The following is a 13,798-nucleotide window of genomic DNA, read 5'->3' on the forward strand; positions in this document are numbered from 1 at the left end:
AGGGGGAGACAACAGAGAATGAGATGGTTGGATGGCATCACCAACTCGATGAAGATGAGTTTGAGCAATCTTTGGGAGTTGGTGATGAACAGGGAAGCCTGGTGTGCTGCAGTCCATGGGGTCACAAAGAGTCAGACACGACTATGCGACTGAACTGACTCCAGGAGATAGCCACTGAATTTAGAAAAGAAATAGAAAAAGAAAAATTTTGAAAAAAGAACCCCAGGCAAAAAAATTACATCTCTTAAACAATGAAGAAAATGTGCTTGGCCTCAAGGGTGTTCAGTCTTTTTTTCAGCCTCTTTGGAAAGTAAAGATGGGGACCAAGATGCCTATCAGCTGGGTAAAAAGTTTATAGTTATCTGTAGAGAAAGATAATGATACTAAATCACCTACTCTATCCCATCTACTCTACTCTACTAAGCATCTACTCTAATCAGTATTCAACTTGTATAGCAACTTCTCTTTTAAACTCTGCTTCATTTACTTCAGTCAACCCATGCCTGATTCACGTCTCACCCTTATACTGTGGTCCTAAAGCTAAGATGTGCTAGTGGCCTTACAATTGCTGACCAATGGCAGCTCCTCTTTTATGTAACCAATTTACAAAACACCTGCAGTCTGGAAATTACAATGGATGGTAGCTTATATAAAGTCCGAGCAAGTGAGTAGAAGAGAGGATAGGGATATAGTACAGTTGTTCAGTTGCTATGTCATGGCTGACTCTTTGGGACCCCATGGACTGTAGCACACTAGACTCCCCTGTCCTTAAGTATCTCCAAGAGTTTTATCAAATTCATGTCCATTGAGTCGGTGATGCTCAGTACAGAACTGTGCTATAGGTGAGCAAAACAAGCTGCACGGGCATTAAGCTCGAGCCCAGGAATGTCCATCTTTTCTTTGGTTCTGTAGCAGTCTGAACTCAATAATCTGATCTCAAAGTACCAAATGGTAAGTTCAACTACCAAAACAACCTGCACAGAAATGAATGTAGGAAAATAATAAATAAATACAAGAAAAATTAACTACAGAAGTAAATATACATAAGGAAGTTGAATATTACCCTACACATTTAGTAAAACTTAGTAAATTTTCCAGTAGTAGATTAAATACAAAAAGCTAAGACTTGTTTCTCAAGGAAGGAGGAGACAAAAGTAATGAAAAAACCAAAGAGTAAAGCTTGTGACTTTTTGAGGTCTTGTGTAGATACAAACCATAATATTCAAAGTCATTCCAATGTCAGATGTGTGCATTTGAGAGAGAAAAATATTCAACAGTTGATTAAAAGGCACAGATTGAAATAAAGTGGTGTGAAAAATATTCAAGAACAATAAATTGGAATAAGAATACATAATAAGGTATATAGTAGATAATAAATGTTTAAAAGATAATAATGTATAAGAATGTATAATAACTCTTATACAAACATCTACAAAGTTTGAAGAGCTGATAAGAGAAAGACTCAGTGGGTTGGTGCAAGGGCCAGCACCACCCTTCCTCTAGGAGATGAGTCGCCTATTTGATGGGTGGGGCGGGATGTGGGAGCATTTGGTAATAGAAACTCCAAATAGGTCTAGAGTTACCAGAGCAGAGGAGGCTGTGTTTAAACTTCTCAGAATGTAGCTCATGAATTTGCAAGGAGTTATGTGCCTTACAATGACATGTGAATTGCAGATAAGCAGTGATAGAGGGCACTGTTTGGGGAGGCTGACTAACACCCCCCAAGTCAGAGGATCTTTGTGTCCCTACTCCACACACCCACCCTACCTCCCCACTCTCCACCTCACCACATCCCCCACCCCCACCCACACACACACACATAGAGGGATCGGAGGGCTCTGAGAATGAGCCAGAGGATCCAGTAGAATCCAAGTCTGGATGGAGAGGTTGACCAGAGTGCCAGAGACAGCCAGCTTCCTTCCCCAAAAATGTACATTTTCTTTCCATGCTGAGAGGTGACATCTGAGCCAGAGGCTGCATTTCCCAGTCTCCTTAGCATCCAGGTATGGCAATATGTCTAGTTACTGTTGATGGAATGTGAGTGGAAGTGAATAAGAAGTAAGAGAGCTGTCCCATATTCTTGGGTGATGGTTCCTGTATCCAGTTTGACAACCACAGTGAATTCACAAGGGCTACCTAGAATATGGGCTTCCCTGGTGGCTCAGATGGTAAAGAACCTGCCTGCAATGTAGGAGACCTAGGATATGCTAAATATTCACAGGAAATAATAGTATCAGTGGAAGATACCACAATGAACTAAAGGGAACATTTGAGATATTATAAATCTTTGAGGAAAACATAGTACCATCTAGGACACTGAGTAAATTACTACTTATAAATTGTTTGATCCTAACTAATTAATAAAAGAAACTGTTAGATATTTCTTTTGCCCTGCAAGATTCTCAGGGCACTATGAACCAAGAAAGATGGGCACATCTGTCTTAGGGAATGGTGGAACCACAAAAGAAAGGATACCGGATTCTAAATTCCCACATGAAAGAAAGCCACCAACCAATAAAGAACTCCCACATTAGACTGGTATATGAGTCAGGAATACATTTCAGTTGCATTAACCATCGAACTTTGGGAGTTTGTCATTACCTAACTAATATGCAGAGCATGTAGGAATCCAGATGTGAGGCCAAGAGCCTCAGATATCAACAGTGGATTCCTTCCACTGCTGTACCACAACGAGGACCAGAAGAGATGAACTACATCTCACTGGAAGCCACCAAGCCAAAAAGATGACTCACAGAGTAGATGCCCTTTACCCAGTCAACGCATAAGCTCCCTGAAACAAAAATGAACCGTAAGTAAAGGGGCAAAGAATATGGAGGAGGTGAAGAATGCTTAGAATTTAGCCCAAATGAGATTGAGTAACAAATTTGTCATGCTAAAATTTTTGCCATCGGTGCATAAGTGTTTAAATGCTGTTAATTACACCTTTTGGAAAGAAACAGGCTTACTTGATGTGTTTAACAATTTGCATAGAGATCTGATGTAATTGTTTTATATCTTTCCTAGCAAGACAAATGTGTTTTGCCCTCTAGGGAAGGTGCCTCTTTCCCTCCCTTCCCATCTCCTCTCAACAACTACGGTAAGCTCAGAAGAAAGATGGAGAAGGCGGTGCCTTGGTCCCCAGGTGGATGCAATCATAGGTAAGCAGGGCTCTGTTACACACTGATGGCAACTTCCGGTACCTGTTTATTTATAGGGCTTTGTCGCTCCTTGCCTGCTGTAGACCGTGGTCTTAATGGTCTTTATAACACCTGTACGGGACACACAAGGTGGGCTCAACAGAGGTCTTATTGGATGAATAAAATGCCTTTTGCCTACTTCACAATGTCACCTAGGGCACCCTCTGCCACCTTCACAATGTCCCCCAAGGCACGGTGTTGCCTACTTCACAATGTCACTTTCAACAGACCCCGCACAGAAATGGGGACTTCACAGGAGTTTTCTGGGATATCACTGGTTTCAGTCCCATCTAATCTGAATCACTCGCCAGTGGTGGTTCCAGCCAATGAAGTTTTGAAAAACAAACGATCCGAAGTCCTGAGCGGCAGCAAATGGATTTAGGTTAAACAGCGGGGATGGAGAGGGGCACTAAACCCTGAGTTGTAAGCACTTGGGAAGCCCTCTCCGAAAGCGCGAGGAATCGGAGCTGCGTGTAGGCAGGGGTATGCATTTCTACACTGCCCAGGACGCCCCCTCTCCGCTGCTGCAAACCAGTGGCCGGCCCTGGAGGCCAGCGGTGTGGACATGAACTGATCTGTCCCAGCCCTGGGTCGCCATACCGCTCGACGGAGTGCGGAGAAAGCAGCAAGTAGGTCCCAGGAGTGCAGGAAGGGAACCGGCCCGGCCCGGCTCACGGGGCGCTAGAGGGTCAGAAAGGACCCGCCCTTCCCAGACGGGCCCAGCAGGGCGAAGGTTGTCCTCAAGACCACGTGAGGTTTCCTCGCCCCTAAAAAGCCCCAAACAGGCCGGGCTTATGAGAGAGGAAAGTTAAGAAGGACGCCCGAACCTCCGCGTCCGGGCGCCCCGCTGCCGGCCCTAGAACCTTTCTGCCTGCAGCTGCCTGGTCCTGCCAAGCGGAGCGGAGATTGCGGCCGCCGAGCAATGTCCCGCCACAGCCAGGATGAGCGCCTAGGGCTGCCCCAGCCGCCGGCCCTGCTACCGCTGCTCCTGCTGCTTCTGGCCGTCGCGGTGCCTCTGAGCCAGGCAGGTGAGCCGCGCGCCCAGTGTGCCGCCCCGGCCGGGGGCGCCGGGAGGGACCCTGGGAAGCCTGCGCTCTCCCCTCTGCTCGCGTGCCGCCCCGTGCGCTCCAATCCACTCAAGTTGACTTCCCGCGGGTGTCCGTCTGTTTCCTGGGTGGAAGCCAGCTTCTGCCAGGGGGAACGGCCCGGGTTGTTCCAGCCCTGCTGGCCCTCGGGGGTGGCCCCTGACGAGGACTTGGGGGTGTGTTTCTCCGAACTTAGAAAGTGCTGGCCGGAATTCTTGGCAGACAAATAGGTTCTCTCCGGCACGGCTCTTGGCTTTGCTGATTCTTGACTGATCCTAAAAGAGTCAGCCAAAGGACATCTAAATATATTTATTCTCATCATAGAGTGTGATCCAGGTTGCCACTTTTTTTTTTTTTTTAAATTGACAATGGCTTTGGTTTAAAGTGTTGAGAAGAGCAACCTGGTATTGTTAGCTTGAAATGTGCTAGGCAGTGTACCCAAGGATTTATGTTCTTTCATATACTGCTCACTGCAGTCCTAAATGGGCTTCCCCGGTGGCATAGTGGTAAAACAGAATCCGCCTGCCAATGCAGAAAACGCAGGAGGCGTGGATTTGATCCCTGGGTGAGGAAGATCCCCTGGAGAAAGAAACCCACTCCAGTTTTCTTGCCTGGGAAATCCCATGGAAAGAGGAGCCTGGCAGGCTACAGTCCATGGGGTGGCAAAGAGTTTGACACGACTTAGCCACTAAACAACAACAATAACACGATCCTAAATAGGTTTATTATCCCTATTCTACAGATGAGAAAGTTTGAGACTGAGCAAGTTTAATGATTTGCATAAAGATACACAGCAAATGGAGGCAGAGCTGAAATGCAAAACGGCATGTACTTGGCTACTCCCCTCTTAATAAAACAGGTTTTAAACAAGGTTTTATCCCTACAGGTATTGACACTGAACTGTACCCTTTGCTTCAAAAGTAAAAGGAGTGGGTGTGTTTGTGTGTGTGTTGGGGTTGGGGGGGAGGTCTGGGTTTTGTCTGTTTCACTCCCAATGAGTAAAACTAAGATTAAGTTAAAAAAAAAAAACCAAAACCTGAAAAACTTCAAAAGTAACGTGTAAGAAACAATTTATTTAAAACGAGAGAGGATTCATTTTATTTCCTAATCCCCTTTCTATGCTGACCTTGCGCAAGACTAGGGTGGGGTTCAGCAGGGCTATCCCTTCCTAAAAGCGCCTTATGGGTTCTTGTTCTACTGTCTTCCATCAACCAGTATGTGCAGTTACCAGATTTCAAAGCCTTAGCTTTCGCAATGTGCCCACTTATCACTCTTAAATTTTTCCAGTCTCTGAAGCTGCCTCAGCTTCTGAGCTCAGAAGTGATCACTCCCCCGGCTCCTGATCCGTGATTTGCTTGCACATTCTGGAGGCGGTGGTGTCGATGCCGCCTTGTGGTGGCTCACTGAAACTGCTCATTTTTGGACACACCTGGGACAGGCTGGGGAGTGCCCCGGAAACGGAAATGGCGGTAGTGTCTGGAAGGATGGCAGAAACTTTTCTCCCTTTCCTGGTCTCCTTTTAGATTATTGGGATTGTTTTAAATGTTCCGGTAGATGGAATGGGCAGCCTAAAGAATGAGGTGGAGACATTGTTTTTCTGAAGATGGGGCACTGTTTATTTAGGAAAATATCACCCTGCAAGAAATTGCTTCTTAAACTGAGTCCCCGATTCTGGCCTCAGTCTATTATAGACTTCAAACATAATCACATTGCATTTATCTTTCCAGACCAAAAGCCCCACGTGTGTTTTAGGTTGCCTTGTAAATTTTTCTTTTCTTTTCTTTTTTTTTTTGCCCAGCAGCTTGTGGCCACAAGCAGAGGTTGAACCCAAGCCATCGACAATAAAAGCATGGAGTTCTAACCACGGGACAACCAGGGAATTACCAATTTTTCTAGTCATATGTATAGAGAAGTCAGGTTGTCACTAGGGAAAGAGATGGGTTGGTTGCCAAGACACTCAAAGTGGCATGTGCCTTGGTAAAGTGAGTTTCAGATCTGGCCCCGGGTTTCTCAGGGATAGACTCTAGAAATTCATTCTTTGCAGTTCTCCAGAGCTGATCAGATACAAGGAAACTGATTTTTAACAATCCGGTTATTTGTGTAGCCTGCTCTGGGCACATTCTCACTGTAATCAAACTACCTGGGATAAAAAATATATCAGGGATTCTCAGGCTGAGGACCTGATTCATCTACCTCTCACTAGGACTGGGCATTTCAGACAGTACATAACTGCTCCTTACCAGTCACTGCTTGCCCAAAACAGCTGGTCACAGACTCCTTTTCCACTCTTCCATGGCTTACCAGTACCACTTGAGACTAACTGACTGCCTGTCTAGATTAGCTAATCCCTTTAAGTGGCTGTCAAGGAGTCTACAGTCCTGGGAGTTGTTCAGGCTCCTTAATTGACAGCAGATTTGTGGTTGAGGCCAATCTCAATTGATCCTTTATCTCTGAGGGCTTCCTTATTTCCAGATTCCCTGTGGAAGTTGCACCATATGTTCACTCTTTCCATTGTAGGTCTTCATTCTTGGAAGTCAAATATTAGAGAGATGGGTTGAAATTCCAAGCAGAAGGCATGGGGCCAGACCGCCTGTGTTTGAAGCCTGGCTCCAATACTGACAAACTGCATTACTTTTAGCCAATTATCTAATCTCTCCATGCCTCAATTTCCTCATCTGTAAAATGGGTATTATAATAATACCTATATCGTAAGTTTGTTATGAGGAACAGTGCCTGGCACATAGTGTGAAAGTCCATCAGTCATTTCCGACTCTTTGCGACCTCATGGACTATACAGTCCATGGAATTCTCCAGGCCAGAATACTGGAATGGATAACCTTTCCCTTTTCCAGGAGATCTTCCTTCCCAACCCAGGGCTCAAACCCAGGTCTCCCACATTGCAGGCGGATTCTTTACCAACTGAGCTATCAGGAGAGCTTAACTAACTAGTGCCTTAACTATTAGGCTATATAATTGAGTGTCTATTATGACCAGCCATGGGAGTTGCTTTTCTCTGAAAAGGCATCATGGATCTCTTGATAAGAAAGTGAAAGTGAAGTTGCTTAGTTGTGTCCAACTCTTTGCGATCCCATGGACTGTAGTCTACCAGGCTTCTCTGTCCATGGGATTTTCCAGGCAAGAGTACTGGAGTGGGTTGCCATTTCCTTCTCCAGGGGATCTTCCTAACCCAGGGATTGAACCCAGGTCTCCTGCATTGCAGGCAGACGCTTTACCCTCTGAGCCACTTGATAAGGCAACAGAATTGCTGATGATAATTCCTGTTCAGTGAAGTAATAACTTGTTATAAAAACAGATTTTCTTAATCATGGCCTAACATTTTAGGGAGTTGGGGTGCCTACCAGTACATTAAGCAGCTCTTTCAGAAAGCACTTTCCTGGGTTATAAGTGTCTGAAGTCATCATGATTATTTTTGCCAAAGTGCAATTTTATTAACCATGGCTGCTTTAGAATTTCCCAACACTTTCCTGTTTTTGGGGGTTCCCTGGTGACTCAGCTAGTAAAGAATCCACCTGCAATGTGGGAGACCTGAATTTGATCCCTGAGTTGGGAAGACCCCCTGGAGAAGGGAACAGCTACAGTATTCTGGCCTGGAGAATTCCATGGATTGTACAGTCCCTGGGATCACAAAGAGTCGGACATGACTGAGTGACTTTCACTTCACTTCACCTCACCTCACTTCCTGTTTTTCTGTACCAGTTTTTTTTTTTTTTCTTTAATGTGGTAACGTATTATCTTTTTTAAAAACACACACACACTTTTTATTTTACATTGGAATATAGCCCACTAACAATGTAATAGTTTCAGGTGCACAGCAGAGCAACTGGGCCATACATACACATGTATCCATTCTCCCCCAAACTCCCTTCCCCTCCAGGCTGCTTCATAACATTGAACAGAGTTCCCTGTGTAATGCAATAGATCCTTGTTAGTTATAAGCTTTAAATACAGCTGTGTATATATGTCAATCCCCAAACTCCCTCATTATCCCTTCCCTTCACTCTTTGCCCTGGTAACCATAAGTTTGTTCTCTAAGTCTGTGACTTTGTTTCTATTTTGTAAATAAGTTCATTTATATCATTTCTTTTTAGACTTCCCATATAAGCTATATCGTATGATATTTCTCTTTCTCCCTGTCTGACTTACTTCACTCAGTATGATAATCTCTAGATCCAGCCATGTTGCTGCACGTGACATTATTTCATTCTTTTCAATGGCTGAGTAATATTACATTGTATATATGTACCACAGTTTGTTTATCTGTTCCTTTGTCAATGGACATTTAGGTTGCTTCCATGTCTTGACTATTGTAAGCAGTGCTGTAATGAACATTGGGGTGCATATATCCTTTCCAATCATGTTTTCCTCCAGATATATGCCCAGGAGTGGGATTGCAGGGTCATATAGTAGCCCTATTTTTAGTTTTTAAAGAAACCTCCATACTGTTCTCCATAGTGGTTGTATGAATTTACATTCCCACCAACAGCGCAGGAGGGTTCCCTTCTCTCCACACCTTCCCTAGCATTTATTGTTTGTGGATTTTTTGATGATAGCTATTTTGGCTTGTGTGAGGTGATATCTCATTGTAGTTTTGACTTGCATTCCTCTTATATGGCTGGATGGCATCACCAACTCGATGGACATGAGTTTGGGTGAACTCCGGGAGTTGGTAATGGACAGGGAGGCCTGGTGTGCTGTGATTCATGGGGTTGCAAAGAGTCGGACACGACTGAGTGACTGAACTGAACTGAACTCTCTTAGTCCTATATTAATTCAATCACATCCCAGTTGTTGAACTGGATCAGGCGAAGGCTGAGAAGTCAGTCCTGTGCTAATTAGAGCATCATGAGTGACAGCTGTGTGACCACAGAGGCCTCCATACCTGCCACGTTGACTAGGAAGGATGCAGGGTGCAAACATAAAAGCATCTCATTTTTATCTCCCCCAGTCCCATCAAGCTTCTTCAGTGGAGCCAGAAACTTTCTTGTCTCTTGGAAGAAATCTAGAGCAAGTTTCGATTTTTCTTGTCACTCTGTTCATAATAGCAATGCCTTACTCCCTGTAATGGTGAAAATCTCCAAACTCATGAAGAAAAAAATCTCTTTCCTTAACTGCTCATTTTTGACCTAGCTGTCAGCGTGGACAAGTGACAATGCCACCTACCTCTTAGTCTTCCTAATGCAGCTCCTCCTTCTCACTAGGCTGCACTGGCTCCTCCAAGCTGCAGGAGCTGAGGGGAGGACGGGAGGTGAGGGCAGCTGGCCCCACCCAGGCGGTCTGGATGCTCTTTGGGACTAAGAGCATCAGAAGGGCTTTGCTGGCCCACAGTCACTGATTTTGAACTTCCACATGCTACCCCCATCACATGGGTAAGTGCAAGTCTTGGGCTGTCATGTCAGACTCCTTTCGCCCCTGGAATTTCAGGAGTCCACCTGCAACTCCTTTTGTCCATCTAAGCAGAAGTCAGGGAGAAGGATATGAAGCAATATTCTCTGATTTGTTTTTCTTTTTTAGGAATGACTGAAACTTTGTCCTAGTAGTTTGGTTACACTTGCTGACTCTTTGGGGGCGTAAAAACAGCAAGGTATCATTGCAAATACAGTAAGAAAGCAGTAATGAATTTGTGGGCATCTGAATATACCAGCTCCCCATCTAGTCAAGGCTATGGTTTTTCCAGTGGTCATGTATGGATGTGAGAGTTGGACTGTGAAGAAAGCTGAGCACCGAAGAATTGATGCTTTTGAACTGTGGTGTTGGAGAAGACTCTTGAGAGTCCCTTGGACTGCAAGGAGATACAACCAGTCCATTCTAAAGGAGATCAGTCCTGGGTGTTCTTTGGAAGGACTGATGCTAAAGCTGAAACTCCAATACTTTGGCCACCTAATGAGAAGAGTTGACTCATTGGAAAAGACTCTGATGCTGGGAGGGATTGAGGCCAGGAGGAGAAGGGGGCGGCAGAGGATGAGATGGCTGCATGGCATCACCGACTTGATGGACGTGAGTTTGAGTGACCTCCAGGAGTTGGTGATAGACAGGGAGGCCTGGTGTGCTGCGATTCATGGGGTCACAAAGAGTTGGACACAACTGAACTAAACTGAACTGAACTGAATACTTAGCAATGTTGAATGTCTTTTCATGTGCCTCTTGGCCATCTGTACGTCATCTTTGGAGAAATGTTTATTTAGGTCCTCTGCCCATTTTTTGATTGGGTTGTTTGTTTTTGATGGTATTAAGTTACATTAGCTGTTTATAAACTTTGGAGACTAATCCCTTGTTGGTCACATAATTTGCAAATATTTTCCCCAATCTTTGGGCTGTCTTTGGTTTTGTTTATGGTTTCTTTTGCTATGCATAAGCTTTTGAGTTTAATTAGTTCCTATTTGTTTTTGTTTTTATTTCCACTACTCTGGGAGGTGAATCAAAAAAGATATTGCTGTCGTTTATGTCAGAGAGTGTTCTGCCTATGTTTTCTTCTAGGAGCTGTGTAGTGTCTTTAATCCATTTTGAGTTTATTTTTGTGTATGGTATTAAAGAATGATCTAATTTCTTTCTTATTTTTTTTTACATGTAGCTGTCCAGTTTTCCCAGCATCATTTATTGAAGAGACTATCTTCCCACCATTGTATAGTCTGGCCTCCTTTGTCATAGATTAATTGAGCACAGGTGCATGGGTTTATTTCTGGGCACTCTGTCCTGTTCCATTGATCAATATATCTGTTTTTCTGCCAGTACCATACTGTTTTGATGACTATAGTTTTCCAGTATAATCTGGAATCAGAGAGCCTGGTCCCTCTAGCTCTGTTTTTCTTTCTTAAGATTGTTTTGATGATTTGGTATCTTTGTGTCTTCATACAAATTTAAAATTTTTTTGTTCTAGTTTTGTGAAAAATGTCATTGGCAATTTGATAAGGATTGCATTTGATCTGCAGATTGCCTTGGGTAATATAATTATTTGGACAATAGTGATTCTTCCAATCCAAGAACATAATATATTTTTTCATCTGTGTCATCTTTGATTTCTTTCATCAGTGTCTTATAGTATTCCCTGTACAGGTCCTTTGCACCCTGGGTAGATTTATTCCTAGGTGTTTTATTTTTTTAAACAATGATAATGGCAATGTTTCCTTAATTTCTCTTTCTGATGTTTCACTTTTAGTGCATAGAAATGCAAGAGATTTCTCTGTATTAATTTTGTATCCTGCAACTTTACTGAATTCATTGATGAGCTCTAGTAGTTTTCTGGTAGTATCTTTAGGGTTTTTTATGTATAGTATCATGGCAGTTTCACTCCCCCACCCCCGCAATTTGGATTCCTTTTATTTTCTTCTCTGATTGCTGTGGCTAAGACTTCCAAAGCTATGTTGAATATAAGTGGCAAAAGTGAACATCCTTGCTTGTTCCTGATCTTAGAGGAAATGTTTTCAGCTTTTCACCATTGACTATGATGTTATCTGTAAGGCTGTCTTATACGGCCTGTATTCTGTTGAGGTATGTTTTCTTTATGGAGAAGGAAATGGCAATCCACTCCAATATTATTGCGCAGAAAATTCCATGAACAGAGGAGCCTGGAGGGCTACAGTCCATGGAGTTGCAAAGAGTCAGCCTTGACTGAGTGACTGAGCATGTGTTTCCTTTATGCCCACTTTCTGGAGAGTTTTTAAAAATCATAAACCGGTGCTGAATTTTATCAGAAGCTTTTTCTGCTTTTATTGAAATGATCATATGGTTTTTATTCTTTAGTTTGTTGGTGTGGTTTATCACACTGCTTGATTTGTGAATATTGAAAAATCCTTGCATCCCTGGGATGAATCCCACTTAATCATGGTATTTGAGCCTTTTAATGTATTGTTGGATTAGAATTGATAGTATTTTGTTGAGGATTTCTGTGTCTGTGTTCATCAGTGGTATTGGCCTGTAATTTTCTTATCTGTGTGGTATCTTTGTCTGATTTTGGTATCAGAGTGATGGTGGCCTCATAGAATGATTTTGAGAGTTTTCCTTCCTCTGCCATTTTTTCAGAACAGTTTCAGAAGAATAGGTGTTAGCTTTTCTCTAAATGTTTGATAGAAGTCACCTGTGTCCCAGACTTGTGTTTGTTGGGAGTTTTAAAATCACAGTTTTCAGTTTCAGTGCATATGATTGGGCTATTCATATTTTTTATTTCTTCCTGGTTCAGTCTGCATCTTTTTAAGAATCTGTCCATTTCTTCCAGGTTGTCCATTTTATTGTCATACAGTTGCTTGTAGTAGTCTCTTATGATATTTTGTGTTTCTGTGGTGTCAGTTGTAACATTTTTTGCATTTCTGATTTTACTGATTTGAGTCCTCTCTCAATCTGGCTAAGACTTTATCAGTTTTATCTTTTCAAAGAACCAGCTTTTAGTTTTGCTGATCTTTGCTGTTGTCTTCTTTGTCTCTATTTTACTGATTTCTGCTCTGATCTTGTTTTCTTTTCTTCTACTAACTTTAGGTTTTGTTTGTTCTACTTTCTCTCATTGCTTTAAGTGTGAGGTTAGGTTGTTTATTTGAGATTGTTCTTGATTCCTGAGGTAAGACTGTATTGCTATAAGTTTTCCTCTTAGAACTACTTTTGCTACATCCTATAGGTTTTGGATCATTGTGCTTTCATTTTCATTTGTCTCTAGGTATTTTTTGATTTCCCCTTTGATTTCTTCAGTGATCCATTGTTTGTTGAGTAACATATTGTTTAACTTCTATGTGTTTGTGTTTTATTGTTTTTTTTTTCTTGTACTTTATTTCTAATCTCAAAGTGTTGTAGTTGGAAAACATGCTTGATATGATTTCAGTTTTCTTAAATTTACACTCACTTTGTGGCCAAACATGTGGTCAGTCCTGGAGAATATTGCATGTGCACTTGAGAAACATGTATTCGTCCGCTTTTGGATGGAACGCTCTATAAATATAAATGAAGTCCATCTAGTCTAATGTGTTATTTAAGGCCTGTGTTTCCTTATTGGTTTTCTGACTGGATGATTGACGAAAGTGGGATGTTATGGTCCCCCACTATTATCGTGTTACTGTCAATTTTTCACTTTATGGCTGTTATGATTTGTCTTATGAATTGAGGTGCTTCTTCGTTGGGTACATATATATTTGCAATTGTTATATCTTCTTCTAGGATTGATCCTTTGATCATTATGTAGTGTCCTTCTTTGTCTCTTAGAAGTCTTTAAAGTCTGTTTTGTCTGATAGGAGTATGATTACTCCAACTTTCTTTTGATTTCCATTTGCATGGAATATCTTCTTTCATCCCCTCACTTTTAGTCTGTATGTGTCCCTAGGTCTCAGGTGGGTCTCTTATAGACAGCATGTGTACAGATCTTGTTTTTGAAGTCATTCAGACAGTCTCTGCCTTTTGGTTGGCACGTTTCATCCATTTGCATTTAAGGTAATTATCAGTATGTGTGTTCCTATTGCCATTTTCTTAATTATTTGGGGTTTGTTTTTGCAGGTGTTTTTTCTTCCTTTCCTCTTTTAT

The 13,798-nt window shown here is 42.5% G+C and overlaps 1 protein-coding gene across 4 annotated transcripts in view; it reads left to right on the forward strand.

The window, feature by feature from the left end:
- The first annotated feature begins 3,884 nt into the window (after positions 1-3,884).
- The window catches only part of PLBD1 (phospholipase B domain containing 1), an 89,032-nt gene continuing 79,118 nt past the window's right edge, over positions 3,885-13,798 (forward strand). For 2 of the 4 annotated variants that reach the window (NM_001166298.1, NM_001101044.2), the window contains exon 1: positions 3,885-4,225. In NM_001166298.1, coding sequence (NP_001159770.1) covers positions 4,120-4,225 — 106 coding nt within the window. In that variant the 5' untranslated portion in view covers positions 3,885-4,119. The remainder of the gene's footprint in view (positions 4,226-13,798) is intronic. The other 2 variants (XM_005206971.4, XM_010805447.3) reach the window with 1 other exon arrangement.

This window comes from Bos taurus, chromosome 5 (genome assembly GCF_002263795.3).
Source record: "Bos taurus isolate L1 Dominette 01449 registration number 42190680 breed Hereford chromosome 5, ARS-UCD2.0, whole genome shotgun sequence".
Lineage (NCBI taxonomy): Eukaryota > Metazoa > Chordata > Mammalia > Artiodactyla > Bovidae > Bos > Bos taurus.